The 25,439-nt window shown below is 38.1% G+C and overlaps 1 protein-coding gene across 2 annotated transcripts in view; it reads left to right on the top strand.

Annotated features, from left to right (window-relative positions):
• The window catches only part of SPESP1 (sperm equatorial segment protein 1), a 29,522-nt gene extending 4,301 nt beyond the window's left edge, over positions 1–25,221 (top strand). For both annotated transcript variants that reach the window (XM_041745128.1, XM_041745129.1), the window contains exon 2: positions 23,288–25,221. In XM_041745128.1, coding sequence (XP_041601062.1) covers positions 23,288–24,315 — 1,028 coding nt within the window. In that variant the 3' untranslated portion in view covers positions 24,316–25,221. The remainder of the gene's footprint in view (positions 1–23,287) is intronic.
• Positions 25,222–25,439: the final 218 nt, after the last annotated feature.

The following is a 25,439-nucleotide window of genomic DNA, read 5'->3' as shown; positions in this document are numbered from 1 at the left end:
AAATTTTAACATTACTCCTGGAATAATTTGTTTTTTAACTTTTTACTGGAACAAAATTTGTATCCGTTTTTGTAAAGAAAATTTGGAGTGTGTGGCTGGCTCAGTTGGTGGAGCATGTGACTTGATCTGGGGGTTGTGAATTCAAGCCCCATATTGGGGGTATAGAGATTACTTAAAAATAAAATCTCAGGGACACCTGGGTGGCTCAGCAGTGCAGTGCCTGCCTTCGGCCCAGGGCATGATCCTGGAGTCCCAGGATTGAGTCCCACATTGGGCTCCCTGCTTCTCTCTACCTGTGTCTCTGCGTCTGTGTGTGTGTGTGTGTGTGTGTGTCTCATACATAAATAAATAAAAATCTTTAAAATAAAATCAAATAAAATCTTTAAATAAATAAATAAAAATACAGTTTAATGAAGCTGTTTTGGTTATGTGTTGCAGGGTACAGATCACCTCCCAGATTTATTATTTCACATGATTCTATGGGATGATTGATTCAGTAAGGCAGTTCTGCCTCAAATGGTGGATTTAAGGTCACTTATTCAGCTGGAAGCTCAACTAGAATGCGAATATCCAAAATGGCCTCTTATCTTCCAAGGTCTTTCCCTACATGACTTATCTTTTAGTAGTCTCACCCAAATGTCATTCTACCATGGCAGCTTGCTTCTAAGAGGGAGCTGTATAAACCGCCAGTATGCAAGCTCTTATCAGGCCTATGCTGTGTCAGACTTGCTGATGTCTCCATAGGCCAAGACAGTCACCTTGGGCAGGACCATATACACTATGGGAATACACTAACCAAGAACATAAATACCAAGAAGTGCAAAGCCATAAGGTTAAATTCCTTCCCCCCCACCAAGCTTTATTGAGGTATAATTGACAAAATTCAACTATATTGAAAGTATACAATGTAATAATTTGATATATGTTTACATTGTGAAAGGATTCCCACCACTGAGTTAATTAGTATGTCACCTCACTTAATTATAATTACCTTTGTGTGTATCATCAATCATATTCACAATGTTGTACATTAGATCCTCAGGCCTTACTCATCTTATAACTGAAAGTTTGTACCCTTTTACTAGACTATTTCTTCTACCCCCAAACCTGAAGGTGTATTTCTTTAACTGGAACACTTAATTAATGTGAACAAAATTACTTGTTTTGTCTGTCAGCAAAAATTTAAATCAACAAATTATAGGAAAACTCCTAGATGAATAATGTAATGTTTCCCTTTGTGACCATTCTTTGATCTCCATGGTTTCTCCTGAGAATTCAAACTGCCATTCAGATTTTTTTTCCCACTACAGAGAAGGTGTTATTTCTTTCTTCATTCAAGATTTTTTTCTTTGTCTTTAGTATTCAGAAGTTTGGCCATATGTCTTGGCATGGATTTCTTTTGGTTTGTTCTGTTTGAGGTTCACTTAGCTTTTTGAATCTGTAAGCTCATGTGGTTTTGTTTTGTTTTGTTTTGCCAAACATGGGATTATTTTCAGCCGTTTTATGTCTTTGAGTACTTTTTCAGACTCACCATCTTTCTTCTTTACTTCCAAGATATGGATGACATGAATGTTAGGTCCTTTTGTTATACCCCCACACGTCTCTGAGGCTCTTCCATTTCTTTTTCAGTCCATTTTCTGTTTTTCATGTCAAGTATTTGCCATTGTTCTGTCTTCCAGTTCATAGATTCTTTCCTCTGTCCCCTACATTCTGTTGTTGAGCCTATCAAGTTTTTTTCATTTCAATCTTTGTGTTTTTCAGTTTATAATTTCAGTTTGGTTCTTCTTTATACTATTTCTTTTGCTGAGATTTTCTAGTTATTTGCTGAGAGTTTCTATTTTTCTTTCTTTTTTAAAAATGTATTTATTTTAGAGAGAGAGAGGGTGCAAGCAAGGGGTGGGTGGGTAGAGGGAGAGGGAGAGAAGCATACTCCTCACTTAGCATAGACCCTGATGCAAGGCTTGATCCCAGGACCCTGAGATCATGATCCGGGCTGAAATCAAGAGTTGGATGTCCAATCTACTGAGCCACCCAGGTGCCCCAAGACTTTCTATTTTTCAGTTGTGTCAAGCATGTCTATAATTACTTGTTCAAGCATTTTTACGATGACTGCTTTTAAATGCCTGTCAGATGATTCTAACATTTGTGTCATCTTTGTGTTGGTATCTGTTGACTGCTTTTTCTCATTCAAATAGAGATTTTATTAGTTCTTATTGTGACCATTGGCTTTTGATTAAAACCTGGACAATTTGGGTTTTATATTGTAAGACTCTGGATCTTATTTAAATATTCTGTTACAGGGCAGCCTGGGTGGCTCAGCATTTAGCGCCGCCTTCAGTCCAGGGCGTGATCCTGGAGACCCAGGATCAAGTCCCAGGTCAGGCTCCCTGTGTGGAGCCTGCTTCTCCCTCTGCCTGTGTCTCTGTGTCTCTATTTATGAATACACAAATAAAATCTTTTTAAAGAGGGATCCCTGGGTGGCACAGCGGTTTGGCGCCTGCCTTTGGCTCAGGGCGCGATCCTGGAGACCCGGGATCGAATCCCACGTTGGGCTCCCGGTGCATGGAGCCTGCTTCTCCCTCCGCCTGTGTCTCTGCCTCTCTCTCTCTCTCTCTCTGTGACTATCATAAATAAATTTAAAAAAAAAATTTTAAAAAAAAATCTTTTTAAAGAATAAATCTTTTGTTACAGATTTAAATAGGCCTCTGACACCACAAGGTGGAGATGAAGGTCCCAGCTCCTCACACAGCCTTCTCTACTGGAAGAGAAGGTATCAGTTCATACTTGGTAGCAACACTTCTAGGGGTTAAGGGTAGAGGGGTTGGATCACATGGCTGAAGCCTGATGAGGGTAAAAGTCTGAGTTTTCCACTCAACGTTTGCTAGTGGCTGTAGGGCTACAAAGTTTTCTGTGGTGTTTGACTGGAATAGAGTGGTTATTGCCTAAAAGTTTTGTCTTGCTAGGCTACTCTTTTACTTGTCCTTTGGCTAGAGAGCGCAGTCTTGGAGACTTTTTTGTCTGTGTCCATTGATGTTTCTGGGTTGCTGGCTTCTCCAGTCCCTCGTCTAGAGTATGTATGGCAAAAAGAAAACCCAGGGAACTCATTGGTGTATTATTCCTCAGATCTTAAAGTTCCAAGTCGGTCTGTCTTCTCTCTACCTTTCAGAATGTGCATTTATATTATGTCCAGGGTTTTTAACTGTGCTTAGTAGGAAGACTAGGGGGAAAGTACGTGTTCTCTATCTTTTTGGAAGTGAAAATCAGATACATGGTTTTAAAACATTTTATTTGGGACCTATGGAAGAGACAATATACTTTGCAAATAAACAAGAATACCTAAGTAGAGGATACATTGGAATTATGTGATGACCTGTTTTTATTTTTAATTTTGGCCCAAATATATTGGAATTAGGCTTGCAGTGCTTTTGTTTGTATTACTTTCCAGTTTGTATATAACACAGTAGATATTAGAAAGGAGAGAGAAGTCTTAAGTGTACATCAGACGTCTAAATTGTTAAGTAGAATTTTATCTGACTAGTGATTCATAGTATTCCACCTAAATAATGTACAGATAATGTAAATAAATTCAATATTTTGAGAGTCTATCTAAAAATCTAAGTTTTCAGTTTTATAGCCAATCAACCAGTGTACATTACTAGCAGCATTCATTTTAATTTACAAGGAGTTTGATGCCAAATCTTAATGCTTTCTCTCAAGTCTTTAGCCAAATACATGTTATTAGTTTAAATATTAGCTTATAGGTCCATAATTTAAAATGGTCCAAAATATAACCAAGTTAATATCAAAATAAAATACAATTCATATTAAATATTATCAGAGAATTACAACACTTTACACTATACCTAAAACATTTTAATGGAAAAATGCTAATGGTCATTATGATCTTAAAATATTGTGTAGGTTTCATAGTAACTAATTTTTAAGACATTAGATACTTGGTTTATAGCACATTTCAAGTGAAATTGCATATTCACATTATAATTATATGTTTTTCAATATACTTCTCAAAAAGCTTAGATTTTTTTTTTTAAGATTTTATTTATTTATTCATGAAAGACACAGAGAGAGAGGCAGAGACACGGGCAGAGGGAGAAGCAGGCTCCATGCAGGGAGCCCGACGTGGGACTCGATCCCGGGTCTCCAGGATCAGGCCCTGGGCTGAAAGCAGCCCTAAACCGCTGAGCCACCCGGGCTGCCCAAAGCTTAGATATTTTAGCTTCAGTGCAAAAATCCAAATTCTGTGTAGATTTGAATATACCCTAATTACTTTCCATTTTTGTATTCTGTGATAACAACATTATCACCACACAAATGAAACATAAAAAATGCTTTTTTAAAAAGTAAAATTTTTTATATAAGACCTACCTAAATTTTACCAATGTTCTTCTGGAATTTTAAATGGTAGCATTAAGTAAGAAACTCCCCAAAGAAATATTGAAATAACCTAGTTTTATTGTAGACCTGTATCTTATTATCCTTTAAAGTAAAAATCTTTCCTATAGAAGTTCCCAAATTTGAATTACATATATATTTTTTAAAAACTAGGGCAGCCGGGGTGGCTCAGCAGTTCAGAGCCGCTTTCAGCCCAGGGTGTGATCCTGGAGACCTGGGATTGAGTTCCATGTCAGACTCCCTGCATGGAAACTGCTTCTCCCTCTGCCTGTGTTGTTGCCTCTTTCTCTGTCTCACTGTGTCTGTGTCTCAAATGAATGAATGAATGAATGAATGAATGAATGAATAATCTTTTTTTAAAAATTAAAATAAAATAAAAATTATATGCCCCCTCCTTTTTTTAACCAAAGAAGAGGTGGGAGTGGTTTAGTTCTTTTTAATTCAGCTTAGAAACTATTGAATCTTTGCCCAAGATTTAAGGTGACATATTTTTCCTTTCTTAAAAACTTTAGTCTCAGAGAAACTAGGTATATTATTGTATAAGATTTATAATATTAGCATTTTATTACTATCATATTTTATTGTAATTTTTGGCATGCTGTCACTTTTTAGGAGCATAGAGTCTTTTAATTTTTTTTAATTTTTGAGTAAAGTTTTTCTGGGAAAAAAAATTGTTAAAACAGGTAATGCATAATACATTTTAGTTTTACCAATTAGGAAATCCCTCCAGAAACAAATAAGGGTGTATAGCCTTTTGGATTTTTACAAAAAAAACACATCTGTATATATCCATTCTTTTAAATAGACATTGTAGAAGAAATTATTAGCTTTTTTACACCTGTTACCAATTGAAGTTTTAAGTATGCAATTGGATATTTTAATTTATGCTTGATAATATGTTTTTAAGAACATGAGACTTCCAAACATCATTTTTAAAGCTCAATTGGTTTGTAATATATTTGCATAGATAATAGAGCATTAGGTTTTCTTGGGGTGGTTTATGATGTAGTTTCACTAAAAAAGAAAAGCCACATAATTTACATGTGTTAAAAACCAATATTTATTGTTTAAAATGAGTGACTAGAGCTAAAAATCATACTTTTTATTTTAAAAATTTGTAATATCTCTAGCCACAGAAATCATAATTCCTCAGCTGAGATGGGGAAATCAAACCACTCCTAACTCTTTGGTAGAAGAAAAATATCTTATGAGCTCTACTGTCATATCCATAATCTTAAATTTAAGATATTTTATATTAATTTTGTCATAGTTCAAAATAATAAAATTTATGGCATAATGAAACTTGGAAATATAGCTCAGTTTATAGAATATCTTCAATTAGTTCTACTAACTGAAATGAAAATAACATCTATTGATAAAATCAATTTTTTGATAAAATCAAATTTTTATAAACTAGTTCTTTAAAAATGATTTTTTTGTTTTATCTTTCTGTTAATATCCAATAACTCTAATTCAAAAAAGAGTGATAAGCATGACATATTTTAAATTTCATTTATTTATTCATGAGAGACAGAGAATGAGACAGAGAGGCAGAGACACAGGCAGAGGGAGAAGCAGGCTCCATGCAGGGAGCCTGATGTGGGACTCGATCCCAGGTCTCCAGGATCACGCCCTGGGCTGAAGGCAGGTGCTAAACTGCTGAGCCACCCGGGCTGCCCATAAGCATGACATTTTAAGTATATATGTACGATAAAGTACACAAGTCACAGGCTTAATGAATTTTTATGGTTAATGTCCCTGTATAACCAATGCCTGAACCAAGTGGCAAAATATTACTAGCCTAGACTAGTTTACAAGTATTTTATTTTAATGCATGTAGCTATTTAAAATCTTGCATAGAGGGGTGTTTGGGTGGCTCAGTTGGTTAAGCTATAGACTCTTGATTTTGGCTCAGGTCATGATCTTGGGGTCGTGAGATCGAGCCCCTTGTCCGGCTGAGCCCAGAGTCTGCTTAAGATTCTCTCTCTTCCTCTGTGCCTCCCACCACTCACTTGCTCTCACTTGCATGCTTGCTCTCTCTAATAAATAAATTCTTTAAAAAAATAAGTAAGTAAATAAAAATAAAATCTTTCATACAAATTTAAGTAACTGAAATTTCCTAAATTTCTTACATTTGCAAAACTAGGTTTCTCCAGAAAGAACTTAGAGAGAAAGACTATTCATATAACCACATGAATCATTAGGTTAACCAAATAAGATTCTTGAATGACAGATCAAATGACTTGTATTTTTCATCTATCTCGAAGTGTACTAAAAAAAGAAAAGGCTTCTTTTAAACTCTAGTACTGTAATGCTGCTACCAAGAAAAAATTGTCAATTAAAACATTAACAATCTGGGATCCCTGGGTGGCGCAGCGGTTTGGCGCCTGCCTTTGGCCCAGGGCGCGATCCTGGAGACCCGGGATCGAGTCCCACGTCGGGCTCCCGGTGCATGGAGCCTGCTTCTCCCTCTCCCTGTGTCTCTGCCTCTCTCTCTCTCTCTGTGACTATCATAAATAAATAAAAATTAAAAAAAAAATAAATTAAAAAAAATAAAAAAATAAAACATTAACAATCTCAAATGAAAATTAAGGAATTAGAATAGAGAATATATCAGACTGTAGTGTGTTTAACAACAAAACAGTTTTAAAAATTACATACAACCCCAAACAAGATAATTTGTTCACTAGTTGGAGTAGAATGTAGTCAAATTATCCAAAAGCAGTTTCAATGTTCAACCTTGTTATTCAGTCAGTATTTTTGTAGTAAGTTTTAATATTAATAAATTGTTATTGACAGAACCAATAATTATGTCAGTTTTAATCAAGATTTCCAGCTAAAGTAATAGTTGTATGGCTTATTATAAAAGGGAATGCAATTATAATTTAGAGGAGGGTTTAAAATTCAGGTAGATGTGCTTTAAATTAATGTTAAAAGTCAATTGGAAAAGATGACTTAAAATTAATGTCTGTACATATATATTTTTTACTTCTGTTAACTGAGATGGCCTAATAACAATGTCACTCTGTAATGCTGTTTTTGATATGTGCTTCAAGCCCTCAGATTTTTGTCTTTAATATTTTCCACAAAAAGAAACTAAGACTCCTTGAATAGATAGCTGATTTCTGTCTTTTGGGAAATAAAGTACAGATTGAAGGGGTAAGGATGAGAGTGGAGCAGGATGGCAGGGAGTCAAGCAGCAGTAACTACTGGAGAACAAGCAAGGATCCTTTAAAAATTCAGAGGTTCTCTCAAAAGGATACAGGAGACAGCTTTCAGTGGCTCCAACTGGCTAAGTTGTGACCATTTGAACATAAAAAAAGAAATTTATAATAACTGTTAAAAAGTATATGAGTTATAATGAAACTCAAAAGTGTAATAACTACTTTTCAAATACTTAATAGTTGGGTAAATTTTACTTAAATGTTTAAAGATAGTTTACATTTAATTTTATTTATGTGACCCAAATAGGCATGGTATTTCTTTACACAAAAACTAATACAAATCAGTGCTTACAAGAAGATCTTACTTTCTCCCTGTAAAATATTTATGGACATGCCCATGATTCTTTTATCAACCTCCCCTAACCCAGAGGCTACCCCACACACACAGGATTCACATATTAGAAGATATGCTGCATATTATTTCAGACATTAATGAAATGTGTCAAGATGGTCTGTTTACACTAAGGTGCTCTCCCAACTGGTCCTGATAGTTATACCACAACAGGATGAAGAGAACTTGATGCCAAAGCCAAGTGACCTCTTAAATGTGCTTGAAACATACAAAATTATGCTTTTTATTTGCATTTGTTTGCTTGTTGATGTGTTTGTTAGTTGTTGCTGATGGCTATTTTAACTTTTCTTCTTGCCTTTTGTGGTTCTTAAAAAGAATGGAGTAGATGAATACATCTCCACAATGTTAGAAGCCAGGAACTTACACGCTAGGCCTTCTGCTTTCCTGGTCCAAAATAATCTTGCCCTGAGAATTTCATTTGTACCATTTGTTCCTAGGTGATAAAATGAGAAATAATTTTTGTTGCTTACTCTTCAATGAAAAATACCTAATTTTTTAGATTCTTGACTTTGTGGTTTCAAGGCCAAGAACACTTAATGACTTAAAAATGCCTAAGGCGTATTTCAATAAAAAAATTATTTAATTTTTTTTAAAGATTTCATTTATTTATTCATGAGAGACACAGAGAGAGAGGCAGAGACATAGGCAGAGGCAGAAGCAGGCTCCCCGTGGGGAGCCCAATGCAGAACTTGATCCCAGGACCCTGGGATTACAACCTGAGCCAAAGGCTCAATCGCTGAGCCACCCAGGTGTCCCTTAGTAAAAAATTTAAATGTTGATCAAATGTAATAGCTGTTAGAGAAATACAAGTCAAAAACTCAATGTGTTACGACTTAACCCCCCCCCCCCAAGGGTGGCTAGTCAAAAGGACAGATAATAAGTATTGAGATGATAGGGAGAAATTGGAACCCTCATGCATTGTTACAGGTGGGAATGCAGCTGCTTTGGCAGTTCCTCAAGGGTTAAACATAGTATTACCATATAATTCAGTAACTCCACTCCCAGACATGTGTTCAAGAGAAGTAAAAACACACATCCACATAAAAACTTGTACATGAACATGACAGCATTACCCATTATCACTAAAAAGTAGAAACAAGCCAAATGTGTAGCAACTGATGAATTCATCAACAAAATGTGGTATGTCCATACAATGGAATATTATTTGACCATAAAAAGGAATGAAATACTGACATCTACTACAATATGGATGAGTTATAAAAATATTATACTAAGTAAAAGAAGCCAGTTACAAAAGAACTCATTGTTTAATTTCTATGAAACATCAAGAATAGGCAAATCCATAGACAGAAAGTAGATTAGTGTTTGTCTAAGGCTGAGGGAAATGGGGAATGGGTTTATTTGGGGGATGATGAAACTGTTTTAAACTTAGATTGTGGTGATGGTTGCACAACTGTGAATATACTAGACACCATTGAACTGTATACTTTAGAATATATAAAAGATAAGTTATGAAGACATTTTAATCATAGTAACCCTTAGAGATTTTTAATCCCCAAGGTTGTAATTTACTTAAAGTTATGTTAAGTGTTACCCTAGATATTAAAAAAAATCTAATAAAAGAAAATTAACAGAACTTAAATTTAGTTAAATTTATGTAATCTAAATTTGTATTAGGCCATTTAGTAAAGGCCAGTTAGAAGAAGTGTAGGGGGGCAGCCCCGGTGGCTCAGTGGCTCAGTGGTTTAGTGCTGCCTGCAGCCAAGGGTGTGATCCTGGAGACCCCTGATGGAGTCCCATGTCAGGCTCCCTGCATGGAACCTGCTTCTCCCTCTGCCTGTGTCTCTGCCTCTCTATTTCTCTCTGTGTCTCTGATAAATAAAATCTTTAAAAAAAAAAAAGTGTAGGGACTTTCTGAAAATTGGGGCTATTTAACTACAATATTTATAATGTTGTTGATAAACCTCAGACTTAGAAATTTAGAAAAATATAAAAACTGCTACCTTTGCCTAAAATAAAAGAACTTTTTTTTTAAGTCCAGATTTTCTCTCTAATAATTATTGGACAATTAGCTAAAAAACGAAACCGAACAAACAAAACTCCAAACCAAAAGACCATCTTTATTATTTTTTTTAATTTTTATTTATTTATGATAGTCACAGAGAGAGAGAGAGAGAGGCAGAGACACAGGCAGAGGGAGAAGCAGGCTCCATGCACCGGGAGCCCGACGTGGGATTCGATCCCGGGTCTCCAGGATCGCGCCCTGGGCCAAAGGCAGGCGCCAAACCACTGCGCCACCCAGGGATCCCAAAAGACCATCTTTAGACCAGCAGATTTATTTTAAACGTAACGTGGCATTTAGTTTCCTTCTACAGCATTCTTACAGAATTTTATGAAATTTTTCTTTTACCTGTGATTATTTCCTTAAGATAAATTAGTGGAGGTACAATTAATTTACATACTTGCCAGCATTTGGTTCATCCATTCAGTCATTCATTTAACCAGTACTTTTTGACTGTCTGCTATGAGTGTAGGCACTGGGTAGATCAGGGGATATAGAGAACAAAGCAGACATGGTCACAGCTTGCAAAGAGCTCACAATATGTAGTAGTTAAAAAACAGTAAGCACATATAGTTAAGATTATCTTAAATTCTGTAAAGAAAAGATCAGTTTGCTAGTGAGAAACTACTGAAGGATCTGGGGATCATAAAAGAAGTAAAGTTACTTTTTTTTTTAAAGTAGGCTCCACACCCAACCCAGAGCTCAGTGTGGGGCTTGAACTCATGACCCTCAGATTGAGACCTGGGCTTGATCAAGAGTCAGATGCTTAATTGACTTCCAGGTGCCCCAGGAAGTTACTTCTTTTACTAAGAAAATAACTATACATATGCCAATCCTAGGTTTTATTGTTTTTAAAAAATTTTACCTACTTGACTGACAAAATAAAGTTTGTTTTTAACTTGCATTTCTTTTATGAACAATGAACTTTAGCAACTTTTCATGCTAACTGGCTTTTATTTCTTAGACTCTCTTCTGTCTTTAATTGGCCATTCTATGAGAAGGAAATACTTATTTTGTGGGGTTTTTTTTTTTTTTTTTTGCACATCAAATGCCTGATTTATTTATTTATTTATTTTAATAAATTTATTTTTTATTGGTGTTCAATTTACCAACATACAGAATAACACCCAGTGCTCATCCCATCAAGTGCCCCCCTCAGTGCCCATCACCCATTCACCCCCACCCCCCACCCACCTCCCCTTCCACCACCCCTAGTTCGTTTCCCAGAGTTAGGAGTCTTTATGTTCTGTCTCACTTTCTGGTATTTCTCACACATTTCTTCTCCCTTCCCATATATTCCCTTTCACTATCATTTATATTCCCCAAATGAATGAGAACATATAATGTTTGTCCTTATCCAATTGACTTACTTCACTCAGCATAATACCCTCCAGTTCCATCCACGTTGAAGCAAATGGTGGGTATTTGTCGTTTCTAATGGCTGAGTAATATTCCATTGTATACATAAACCACATCTTCTTTATCCATTCATCTTTCGATGGACACCGAGGCTCCTTCCACAGTTTGGCTATTGTGGACATTGCTGCTATAAACATCGGGGTGCAGGTGTCCCAGCGTTTCACTGCATCTGTATCTTTGGGGTAAATCCCCAACAGTGCAATTGCTGGGTCGTAGGGCAGGTCTATTTTTAACTCTTTGGGGAACCTCCACACAGTTTTCCAGAGTGGCTGCACCAGTTCACATTCCCACCAACAGTGTAAGAGGGTTCCCTTTTCTCCGCATCCTCTCCAACATTTGTCGTTTCCTGCCTTGTTAATTTTCCCCATTCTCACTGGTGCGAGGTGGTATCTCATTGTGGTTTTGATTTGTATTTCCCTGATGGCAAGTGATGCAGAGCATTTTCTCATGTGCATGTTGGCCATGTCTATGTCTTCCTCTGTGAGATTTCTCTTCATGTCTTTTGCCCATTTCATGATTGGATTGTTTGTTTCTTTGGTGTAGAGTTTAATAAATTCTTTATAGATCTTGGAAACTAGCCCTTTATCTGATACATCATTTGCAAATATCTTCTCCTATTCTGTAGGTTGTCTTTTAGTTTTGTTGATTGTATCCTTTGCTGTGCAGAAGCTTCTTATCTTGATGAAGTCCCAATAGTTCATTTTTGCTTTTGTTTCTTTTGCCTTGGTGGATGTATCTTTCAAGAAGTTACTGTGGCTGAGTTCAAAAAGGGTGTTGCCTGTGTTCTCCTCTAGGATTTTGATGGAATCTTGTCTCACATTTAGATCTTTCATCCATTTTGAGTTTATCTTTGTGTATGGTGAAAGAGAGTGGTCTAGTTTCATTCTTCTGCATGTGGATGTCCAATTTTCCCAGCACCATTTATTGAAGAGACTGTCTTTCTTCCAATGGCTAGTCTTTCCTCCTTTATCGAATATTAGTTGACCATAAAGTTGAGGGTCCACTTCTGGATTCTCTATTCTGTTCCATTGATCTATGTGTCTGTTTTTGTGCCAGTACCACACTGTCTTGATGACCACAGCTTTGTAGTACAACCTGAAATCTGGCATTGTGATGCCCCCAGCTATGGTTTTCTTTTTTAAAATTCCCCTGGCTATTCGGGGAATTTGATTCCACACAAATCTTAAAATAATTTGTTCTAACTCTCTGAAGAAAGTCCATGGTATTTTGATAGGGATTGCATTAAACGTGTAAATTGCCCTGGGTAACATTGACATTTTCACAAGTTTAATTCTGCCAATCCATGAGCATGGAATATTTTTCCATCTCTTTGTGTCTTCCTCAATTTCTTTCAGAAGTGTTCTATAGTTTTTAGGGTATAGATCCTTTACCTCTTTGGTTAGGTTTATTCCTAGGTATCTTATGCTTTTGGGTGCAATTGTAAATGGGATTGACTCCTTAATTTCTCTTTCTTCAGTCTCATTGTTAGTGTATAGAAATGCCACTGATTTCTGGGTATTGATTTTGTATCCTGCCACGCTACCAAATTGCTGTATGAGTTCTAGCAATCTTGGGGTAGAGGCTTTTGGGTTTTCTATGCAGAGTATCATGTCATCGGCGAAGAGGGAGAGTTTGACGACTTCTTTGCCAATTTGAATGCCTTTAATGTCTTTTTGTTGTCTGATTGCTGAGGCGAGGACTTCCAGTACTATGTTGAATAGCAGTGGTGAGAGTGGACATCCCTGTCTTGTTCCTGATCTCAGGGGAAAGGCTCCCAGTGCTTCCCCATTGAGAATGATATTTGCTGTGGGCTTTTCGTAGATGGCTTTTAAGATGTCGAGGAATGTTCCCTCTATCACTACACTCTGAAGAGTTTTGATCAGAAATGGATGCTGTATTTTGTCAAATGCTTTCTCTGCATCTAATGAGAGGATCATATGGTTCTTGGTTTTTCTCTTGCTGATAGGATGAATCACATTGATTGTTTTACGAGTGTTGAACCAGCCTTGTGTCCCGGGGATAAATCCTACTTAGTCATGGTGAATAATTTTCTTAATGTGTTGTTGGATCCTATTGGCTAGTATCTTGTTGAGAATTTTTGCATCCATGTTCATCAGGGATATTGGTCTGTAATTCTCCTTTTTGGTGGGGTCTTTGTCTGGTTTTGGAATTAAGGTGATGCTGGCCTCATAGAACGAATTTGGAAGTACTCCATCTCTTTCTATCTTTCCAAACAGTTTTAGTAGAATAGGTATGGTTTCTTCTTTAAACGTTTGATAGAATTCCCCTGGGAAGCCATCTGGCCCTGGACTTTTGTGTCTTGGGAGGTTTTTGATGACTGCTTGAATTTCCTCCCTGGATGTTGGCCTGTTCAAGTTTTCTATTTCTTCCTGTTCCAGTTTTGGTAGTTTGTGGCTTTCCAGGAATGCGTCCATTTCTTCCAGATTGCCTAATTTATTGGCGTATAGTTGTTCATAATATGTTTTTAAAATTGTTTGTATTTCCTTGGTGTTGGTAGTGATCTCTCCTTTTTCATTCATGATTTTATTAATTTGAGTCTTCTCTCTTCTTTTTAATAAGGCTGGCTAATGGTTTATCTATCTTATTAATTCTTTCAAAGAACCAACTCCTGGTTTTGTTGATCTGTTCCACAGTTCTTCTGGTCTCGATTTCGTTGAGTTCTGCTTGAATCTTTATTAACTCTCTTCTTCTGCTGGGTGTAGGATCTATTTGCTGTTTTTTCTCTAGCTCCTTTATGTGCAAGGTTAGCTTCTGTATTTGAGTTCTTTCCAGTTTTTGAATGGATGCTTGTATTGCGATGTATTCCCCCCTTAGGACTGCTTTTGCTGCATCCCAAATATTTTGAACGGTTGTATCTTCATTCTCATTAGTTTCCATGAATCTTTTTAATTCTTCCTTAATTTCCTGGTTGACCCTTTCATCTTTTAGCAGGATGGTCCTTAACCTCCACGTGTTTGAGGTCCTTCCAAACTTCTTGTTGTGATTTAGTTCTAATTTCAAGGCATTATGGTCTGAGAATATGCAGGGGACGATCCCAATCTTTTGGTATCGGTTCAGACCCGATTTGTGACCCAGTATGTGGTCTATTCTGGATAAAGTTCCATGTGCACTTGAGAAGAATGTGTATTCAATTGAGTTTGGATGTAAAGTTCTGTAGATATCTGTGAAATCCATCTGGTCCAGTGTATCATTTAAAGCTCTCATTTCTTTGGAGATGTTGTGCTTAGAGGACCTATCGAGTATAGAAAGAGCTAGATTGAAGTCACCAAGTATAAGTGTATTATTATCTAAGTCTTTCTTCACTTTGGTTATTAATTGATTTAAATATTTGGCAGTTCCCACATTCGGGGCATATATATTGAGGATTGTTAAGTCCTCTCGTTGGATAGATCTTTTAAATATGATATAGTGTCCCTCTTCATCTCACTACAGTCTTCGGGGTAAATTTTAGTTTATCTGATATAAGGATGGCTACCCCTGCTTTCTTTTGAGGACCATTTGAATGGTAAATGGTTCTCCAACCTTTTATCTTCAGGATGTAGTTGTCCTTCTGTCTAAAATGAGTCTCTTGTAGACAGCAAATAGATGGGTCCTGTTTTTTTATCCAGTCTGAAACCCTGCACCTTTTGATGGAGTCATTAAGCCCGTTCACATTCAGAGTTACTATTGACAGATATGAGTTTAGTGTCCTCATGATATCTATTCAGTCCTTGTTTTTGTGGATTGTTCCACTGAACTTCTTCTTAAAGGGGAATTTTAAGAGCCCCCCTTAAAATTTCTTGCAGAGCTGGTTTGGAGGTCACATATTCTTTCAGTTCCTGCCTGTCTTGGAAGCTCTTTATCTCTCCTTCCATTTTGAATGAGAGCCTTGCTGGATAAAGTATTCTTGGTTGCATGTTCTTCTCATTTAGGACCCTGAATATATCCTGCCAGCCCTTTCTGGCCAGCCAGGTCTCTGTGGAGAGGTCTGCTGTTACCTTAATACTCCTCCCCATAAAAGTCAGGGATTTCGGGCAGCCCCGGTGGCACAGCGGTTTAGCGCCGCCTGCAGCCCAGGGCATGATCCTGGAGACCCTGGATCGAGTCCCACATCAGGCTCTCTGTATGATGCCTGCTTCTCCCTGTGCCTCTGTCTCTATGAATAAATAAATAAAATCTTTAAAAAAAAAAAAAGTCAGGGATTTCTTGTCTCTTGCTGCTTTAAGGATCTTCTCTTTATCTTTGGAATTTGCAAGCTTCACTATTACATGTCGAGGTGTTGAACGGTTTTTAATGATTTTAGGGGGGGTCTCTCTATTTCCTGGATCTGAATGGCTGTTTCCCTTCCCAGATTAGGAAAGTTTTCAGCTAGGATTTGTTCAAATACATATTCTGGCCCTCTGGCCCTTTCGGCGCCCTCGGGAACCCCAATTAAACGTAGGTTTTTCTTCCTCAGGCTGTCGTTTATTTCCCTTAATCTATCTTCATGGTCTTTTAATTGTTTGTCTCTTTTTTCCTCAGTTTCCCTCTTTGCCATCAACTTGTCTTCTATGTCACTCACTCGTTCTTCCACCTCGTTAACCCTCGTCGTTAGGACTTCTAGTTTGGATTGCATCTCATTCAATTGATTTTTAATTTCTGCCTGATTGGATGTAAATTCTGCAGTCATGAAGTCTCTTGAGTCCTTTATGCTTTTTTCTAGAGCCACCAGTAGCTGTATAATAGTGCTTCTGAATTGGCTTTCTGACATTGAATTGTAATCCAGATTTTGTAACTCTGTGGGAGAGAGGACTGTTTCTGATTCTTTTTTTTTTTTTTTGAGGTGAGGTTTTCCTTCTAGTCATTTTGCTCAGTGCAGAGTGGCCAAAAACAAGTTGTATTGGGAAAAGGAGAGAAAGAAAAAAAAAAGGAAAGAAAAGAGAAAAAGAAAAAAAGGAAAAAAAGAGAAGAAAAAAAGAAAGAAAAAGAAAGAAAAAAATGGGTGGGGGAAGCAAACAAATCAAAAAGCAATAAAAAATAAAAAAAACAACAACAACAAGAACAGAAAAAACACGGGGGAGTATCTTCTGATTCTGTATACTTTAAGTCCCTTGACTTCCCCTGGAACTTGTCCGTCTAGCTGGTCTTCTGGGGGAGGGGCCTGTTCTGATTTTCAGGTGTTAGCACTTGGGGGAGCTGCTCTGCCCCCTGCCTGGTGCAGGGCTCAGTGGGGGTTGTTCACCCCGTGAGGCCCCACGAGGAACAACCGTGGTGGCTGGGCCAGCTCTGCAGCCCTGGAGTCAGCCCCTGCAGGAACTCCGGAGCTCTCCATCTGCAGGGCCTGGGGGCTCCGGGGCGGGTCGCTGATCTGCTCAGCTCCGGGCAGGAGCGTCCTTGCTGTCCTGGGCCCTCCGGGTCTCTGCCTGTCCCCGGGGGGAGGTCGGATCCTGGGCTGTGTCCCGGCGCCCAGTGCTCCCGGGCCTGTGCTGTTGGATTCGCGCTCCCGGCAGTGCAGCCCCCTCCGCGGAGCCGCCGCCCAAGCCCCTCCGAGCTGCTCCCGGGCCCCGCAGCCCCCTCCACGGAGCCTCTTCCTCTGCCCGAGCCCCTCCGAGCTGCTCCCGGCCGCGCAGCCCCCTCCACGGAGCCTCTTCCTCTGCCCGAGCCCCTCCGAGCTGCTCCTAGGCCGCGCAGCCCCCCTCCGCGGAGCCGCCGCCCGAGCCCGAGCCCCTCCGACCCCGCCGTGCGCGCTGCAGCCCTTAGGGAGCTCGGCGCACTCTCCCCGGGGCGCAGCTCCTCTGTTACTGTCCCAGGGAGCCTGAGGGCGTCCCCGCCCTCCTGGGGTCCTGCTCCAGCTCCCTGCGAGCCTTTCCGCCCGGGTGCAGCTCATGCTCCTCCGGGACGGGGCTCTCCTGTCCTGGGGACACTCGCCCCGGCCTCAGCCCGGCTCCTCGCAGGGCCCCTCCACCTTGGAGGCCTTTTGTGTCTTTATTTCTTTTTCCCCGTCTTCCTACCTTGATAGAAGCACGAACTCTTCTCACTGTAGCATTCCAGCTGTTCTCTCTTTAAATCTCAGGACGAATTCATAGATTTTCAGGATGATTTGAAGGTTATCTAGGTAATTTGGTGGGGACAGGTGATTTGGAGACCCTACTCTTCCGCCGTCTTGCCCCTCCTCCGGAAATACTTATTTTGAACAGAAGTTTTGTATTGCATTGTTGATTGAAGTTTTATATTGCATTGCTCATTTTAAATCAGATTTTATTATTTTCCTCAAAATAAACTCAAAACTAACTTACTTTTTGCTTCTGTGTGAAGTGAATATATTATATATCATTGACTGTCAGTTTCTGCCCACACTTTGTAGTAACAAAAATGTATCAGATTTGGATCAGTTTTGGATATTTTTCCAAAGAAGACATAAGATGGCCAACAGACACATGAAAAGATGCTCATCAACACTGATCATCAAGAAAATGCAATTCAAAACTACAATGAGGGGATCCCTGGGTGGCGCAGTGGTTTAGCGCCTGCCTTTGGCCCAGGGCGCGATCCTGGAGACCCGGGATCGAATCCCACATCGGGCTCCCGGTGCATGGAACCTGCTTCTCCCTCTGCCTGTGTCTCTGCCTCTCTCTCTCTCTCTCTCTCTCTCTGTGACTATCATAAATGAATGAATGAATGAACAAAAAAAACAAAACTACAATGAGATACCACTTCACAACTGTCAGAACGACTAAAATCAGCAAAGACGGGATCCCTGGGTGGCGCAGCGGTTTGGCGCCTGCCTTTGGCCCAGGGCGCGATCCTGGAGACCCGGGATCGAATCCCACATCAGGCTCCCGGTGCATGGAGCCTGCTTCTCCCTCCGCCTGTGTCTCTGCCTCTCTCTCTCTCTCTCTCTGTGACTATCATAAATAAATAAAAAATTAAAAAAAAATTAAAATCAGCAAAGAAACAACAGGTGTTTGCAAGAATGTGGGGAAGGCAATCCTCTTGCACTGTTGGTGGGGTTGCAAACTGGTGTAGCCACTGTGGGAAATAGTATGAGTTTCCTCAAAAAGTTAAAAATAGAACTACCCTACAATCCAGCAATTGCACTACTAGGTATATACCCAAGGGATACAAAAATACAAATTTAAAGAGGTACATGCACCCCGATGTTTATAGCAGCATTATCTACAATAGCCAAATTATGTAAACAGCCTAAGTGTCCCATCAACAGATGAATGGGTAAAGGTGGTATTTATATATACAATGGAATATAACTCAGCTATAAAAAAAATGAAATCTTGCCATTTGCAATGACATGGATGGAGCTATAGAGCATTATGCTGAATGAAGTAAACTTGTCAGAAAGACAAATACCATATGATTTCATTCATATGTGGAATTTAAGGAATAAACAAGCAAAGGAAAGAGAGAGAGATGCAAACCAAGAAACAGACCATAGAGAACAAACTGATGGTTACCAGAGGGGAGGTGGTTGGGGGATTGGTGATATAGGTGTTGGGGATTAAGGAGTGCACTTGTCATGATGAGCACCAGGTACTGTATGGAAGTGTTGAATCACTATATTGTATACCTGAAACTAATATTACACTGGAATTTAAATAAAAATTTTTAAAAAGTGAAAAAAGTTTTTGGATCAGTTTTTAAAAAAATTCTAAATACATCTTAATATATGAAAGAGATTTTCATCCAGTTGACAGCAGAGCAAAATTTCACATTTTATTTACATGTTGATTGATTGTATTTTAATATTTACATGTATTTTAAAAGAGGGTTGTATTCCTTCAGGACATTTTTTTTTGTGGTGGCTCTACTTTGCCACAATCCTTGTGTCATCTTTTTATGACATATTGTGTAATTGTTATGTGTACCTGCTTTGAAATAAGCCTCTGTTTGAATGCCATTATTACCACCTACAAATCAAATATAATCTTAGGCAAATTACTTATCCTTTCTAAGTGTCCTCATTTTCCTCTTTATAAAAACCCTCCACATTCAAAGCCCGTAGTGCAGTGGCTGGCACATAGTAATTGCTCAGAGCTATTACGGTCTTTTCAATCACTGTCTTTCCAATTTTCCCCTTCAGATTTCATGCCACTTTTTTTTCCTACATTTGTTTTACAAATTTGTTAACTTTCTTATTAGTCCTGTCATGTGACTAATTCTCCCTGTATTGTTTCAAGAAGAGAAGTGCAGACAGTCTCAAACACATCTATGACATCCATATCTGTGATTCTTGTTAAACCTTAAACCTACTTATGAGGGAGCCATCCGGCTTACTAGAGGCACTGAAAAGCAACATTACAGTTTCTTAAGGCGGAAGGGGTTCTTGTCTTACTCACGTTCTGAGACATTGGCTGTTTGGTTGGATCAATAGCTGGTAAAGATAGGGATATTATAAAGCACACCAATGTAAACTATGCATATCCAAAGTATAGAAACTCAACTTCTAGCAGAGTAGTCTGGTCTTTGTAAGAATTTGAATTTTGTTCATCTTTCTAGTAACTTCTAAAGAATGGGAAAAGCAGGTTTTCATACTGGCCAAGGCTATTTGTCAGGACATTTGAGGCTTCACTATCTTTTACTACCTTACCTTCAAACATTTGTATAAAGATCAAATTGATTGGCAAGAACAGTCCTGATTAGTGGAACTGAGAAGTCAGTATGAAGTATGTAGAGGTACATAAGTAGGAGGTGAGGTGGGAAGTGTGTGAGGAGAGAATAAATTCAACATTAGAACAATATGGACGGGATCTCTGGGTGGCTCAGCGGTTTAGCACCTGCCTTCAGCACCGGGCGTGATCCTAGAGACTGAGGATCCAGTCCTGCATGGGCTCCCTGCATGGAGCCTGCTTCTCTCTCTGCCTCTCTCTCTCTCCTCTCTGTTTTTCTTCCTCCATCTCCCTCCACCTCCCGCTGTGTGGCCACAGGTGTGCTATGTAATTTCCAGGTCTTATAAGTAATAAACCTTTATTTTTCAGTTTCCTGAGAGTTGTTGCTGAAGGGTGTCTTGCAATCATAATAAGAACCACATGGGTCAGCCCAGTTGTAACATTGATTTGAAAAGGGGGAATATCTGTGGGTAGCTCACTCCAGGGCCCAGGTGAGTGCCACCAGGCATTTCTAGCCTTCGGCCTTACTAAGCGATAGGCAGAGACTGGCACAAAATAAGCAATAACCTACAAGGGTTAGGTATGTTAGCCTTCTAGTCCATTTTTACAATTCCACAATTCATAGACAAAATGCATGATAATGTGAAGGTGATTTTAAGAAAATTATTACAATAATAATAATATATCAAAATCTACCTCCTTTTTTCGCCTATCATCATCGTATGGATCTTGACGTATGCAAGGCTTTTCTAAGCATAACAACATAAAATGCAGAATCTATTTTTTTTTTTTTCCAGAATCTATTTTTAGAATCTAGCTCTCCAAACAAGTCTGGTGTCTTTCCACTATCACTTTGCCTCACAGTTTAGTTCTCATTAAGAAATTTTTTAAATTAAAAAAATACTTTCAATTTTGCATGGAGAGAGAGGATTTAGGTAGGAGTTATGCATTAGAGTTTGGTAAAATGGGACTTATTTTCTTGAATTAAGTCAATTTATATCCTTGATAGTGGCAAAATTATTTCAAAATGACATGTAAAAATAAATAAATAAATAAATAAAATTAAATAAAATTTAAAAAATGACATGTAATACAAAAGAACAGCAATTAAAATTAAAAACTATAGGGGATCCCTGGGTGGCGCAGCGGTTTGGCGCCTGCCTTTGGCCCAGGGCGCGATCCTGGAGACCCGGGATCGAATCCCACATCAGGCTCCCGGTGCATGGAGCCTGCTTCTCCCTCTGCCTGTGTCTCTGCCTCTCTCTCTCTCTCTCACTGTGTGCCTATCATAAATAAATAAAAAAAAAATTAAAAAAATAAAATTAAATTAAGAACTATCTTAGGAGAGGGGAGTTGAAGCAGAGTTTCAGAATATATTATTCAAAAATCTTTTTTGTTTTCCATGTTGGCTTCACCAACCACTCAGATGCAGCAAAATACCAGTATAAGTAGAACAGCCATTTTGTTTTTAAGAGTTAAATGTTGATGGTTTAGACCAGGAATTTGGCAAACTTTTTCTGTAAAGGGCCAGATAGTATTTTCAGCTTGTACACCCTATGGTCTCTGTTGCAACTACTGAATTCTATTGTTACAACCCAAAGCAGTCATAAATAATACATGAACAAATGGGCAAGACTGGCTGGGTTCCAATAAAACTTTATTTACAAAACAACTAGGTGGGAAATAAAGGAAAAAGAAAAAAATTAAATTTCCTTACAATTTACAGCCCATTCACAAGTCCTTGAGACTGGCAGAGTGACTTCCCTCCAGGAACTCAATTCCCTTGATGTTGATAGTTTGCTAGGGCAAAAGGCAATCTTAGCTTAACATTATCCCTGCCTCCTCTAAGTCTCCTTTAACATATAAAAATAGTTCCTTTGGAAACTTACTTTTTCTCTCCCCTCCCCCCGCCCTCCGCAAGATATATGTTAGCCATCATCCTTCATGTGTATGGCCCACTGATAATACATCTGAAGGGTCTCATGGCTAAGGTTTTACTAGATAGTAATAAATGACCTTTTCCTAACAATAGCTAGCCCCTTCAAAGTCCTGGAAACCTTCCTTCCAAATTCCTTAAAGACTTATACTATCCCTAACCCCCTCCCAACTTGAAACTATATAATCAACCACCCCTCAAAATCCCAGTGCAGCAATTTGTGCCCATGGGTGCTGTCCCTGTGCTTTAATGAAACCACCTTTTTGCACCAAATATGTCTCAAGAATTCTTTCTTGACTGTTTGCTCTGAACCCTAACATTTCCACATCAGATATGACCCACAGGCCATAGTTAGATCTGTTTGTTTTTTTTTTTTTTAAGATTTTATTTATTTATTCCTGAGAGACACACAGAGGCAGAGACACAGGCAAAGGGAGAAACAAGCTCCTTGCAGGGAGCCTGATGTGGGATTTATCCCCAGATCCTGGGATCATACCTTGAGCCAAAGGCACATGCTCAACCACTGATCCACCCGGGCGTCCCCCATAGTTAGATCTTTGCTGGGTTGAAGGCAGTAGTATACTGGTAAATGATCAACAACTGGCTTTTTGGAGGGACTGGTAAGCCCAGATTTATAGCATTTGTCTGTTCACATGACATAAATACTCCCACCATAGTTGATTTCAGGGTATGTATTTGGTGTTACTGAACGGGACATGGAAAGAGATAAAGAGTGGTACAGTATTACATAGCATCTCTACCATAGAGATGTAAATAACCTCACTAGATATAAATAACCTCAAGACCATAGGTAATAGTAAAATGACAAAAGAATAAGAAGTGATGAATTTTGGATATTTGTTACCTTTATTTTGAATACAGTGTATTTTAATTGTAAATTAAAATTATTTTAAATAATGTCTATGTTTAACATTTGGCTCACAAAATTCCTTAAAAATTTAATGACTGGTTTTGGTGAGCCAGTATGAACCAATTCTAGCACACCACTGTGGGAAGGATATAATAAAGAATTTTGTTTTAATAATCTGCCTACTGAATCATATGGAAGAGTAAAAGCAAAAAAAATACAGAGAATTGTGTTAACATGCAACTTTTGCGCTAATCTTGTTCATCTGTTAATCTGAAAAAAAATTTTTTTTACTTAAGTGGGAATCAACTGAGTCAAAGGCAAGGTACTTTCTTTTTTTAATCTTAACTTTTAAGCGATAGCATATGAAGTCAATTTAGGTCAGTAATTCTGTCAATATGTTATATATAATATTAAGTGTTATTTACTGTTTGATTTTTTTTTCCCTTAAGGCATAACCGTGACGCCTGACGAAGAACAAAACTTAAATCATTATGTAGAAGTTTTACAGAACCTAATACTAAGTGTTCCTACGAAGGAGCCAGGTCATGAGAAAAAATCAAAGTCTCCAAATAATGTTTATTCTATAGGACCGAAGGTATCAAAATTAAAGGAGATAATCACACATGGAGACTCTTCAACTGAAAATGATGTTTTAATCAATCCTGCCAGTGAAGGAACCAGAGCTTCCCCTACTGGAGGCTTCACACTGGAAGTAAGCAAGAGAAAACCTACTGAAGTTACAGCATTCTGGTCAATTAAACCAAATAATGTTTCTGTTGTTTTACGCACAGATGAACCTTATATTGTAAAAGAGCCAGAGCCAGAGCCAGAAACAAAACCAACTGAGGAACCAAAGCCTACTATTACCAAAGACTACATAAGTCCAGCTGCCACCTCAACCCATCCATCTGTCACCTCTTTAAATAGGTACACTGACTTGGGTACCATCACAGAACCAGAAGACGTTCCTCAGCTCTCAGGTGAATATGAAGTGGACAAGCCTGAGTTACAAACATTTGTAAGACAGCCACAGCTTTTGAGTAATGATGACATTTTGAAAAAAATTTCAGATATTAGGTCACAGGTACAACGGGTACCTCTTGCTGAAAGCCTCAAGCCAGAATACAGAGAGGACATTCGAGCCTCTAGAGAGCATCTAAAACGAAGCCTTGCATTAGCAGAAGCAGCAGAACATAAACTACAAAAAATGTACAGATCCCAGGTATTACCACTAGGACAAAGCAGTAGTGGAATTGAGGACATTGAAAGTTTTATTAACATGCTGTACAATTCCAGATCTAAATTACCTGAATATTTAGATATTAGATATGTTCCACCAGAGATGAGAGGAAAAGCAACTACAATATACAATACATTGAGAAAAATATTATGTGTAAATCGACTAGAAACTCAAAACCTTATTAGGGAGTTATTAAACAATAATATAAAAATGTTAAACCTACTTGATATTCCATGACAAAGTTGATTTAAGGGAACTGTGCATTTGTTTCATTGGAGAAATAAACATATTAGTGATTCACAAGTTGGATGAAAATATTTTCTATCGTTGTTCAATGTGCTAACATCTTTACATGTCATATATTACAAAAATTTTCATATGCCCTAAAGCTGAATAATTTAAAATAAAATTTTGGTTCAGGAGTTTGTAGGTTTTTTTCTCATTAATTTAATTAAAAGTTGTGAAGATCTAATATTTAAAATGTTTAAGCTTTGATTTTACTTGATTAGTTAAATTCACCCATTTTATGAGTTAAGAGTGTGTGCAATCTGTATGTAGACTGTTTTAAATAATTGAATATAAATATAAAATTTTAGTACATATGGTCTTTATTACTCTTCCAGAGAATCTGAGTTTTCTGCTTGAATAGCAAAGTTGGAACTTGAATCAGCACTTTTATTTGTATATCTGTCTGTCTTCTTTGAAAGGTGGATGATATATGAAGGTACATCCCTGTTTCTTTATTAAGTACTTTGGAGTATCAGTGAATGACTGTAACTTGGATTTGAAATGTAGCCATTCTCACTCATTTCCTGTTGTTTTTTTCGATACCTATACAGTGAAGCACTGCAAATCTTTTGTAGGAGTATGACTAACATGATTAAGGTTAACTGGGTAATATTGTGATTATGGCGTATATAATTTCTCTTTCATGATTTGACCAGCATTATATTTAAATTCATTTATTTATTCCTTCATCAAACCAGTCATTTATAGTTCAGTGGAGATTTATTGACTTTATACTATGTGCAGAACAAAATGCTAGGCTTTGGGGATATAGTAAGACCTATTTCCTTCTCTCTTGGAGATTGTATTATAGGAGGAAAGACAAGACATTAAATAAATAACTTCGATAATTTTAAATTCTCAGTTGTGACAAGTTGTTATGAATCTGTGAGAAATTTGACCTCACCTAGACCAAAAGAGAAAGTAGCATTTAAGGTGTGATCTGAAAGGTAAGAGTGTGTACACAGGGAAGTAGCATTCCAGGCAGAGGGAGCAGCAAGTGTGATGCTCTGAGTTGGGAATGAGTATGGCAAGTTTAAGAAGTAGCTGGAGTGTAGAAAGGTAAGGCCCTTCTA

This window comes from Vulpes lagopus, chromosome 2 (genome assembly GCF_018345385.1).
Source record: "Vulpes lagopus strain Blue_001 chromosome 2, ASM1834538v1, whole genome shotgun sequence".
Classification (NCBI taxonomy): domain Eukaryota; kingdom Metazoa; phylum Chordata; class Mammalia; order Carnivora; family Canidae; genus Vulpes; species Vulpes lagopus.
This window is presented reverse-complemented; position numbering and strand designations above follow the sequence as displayed.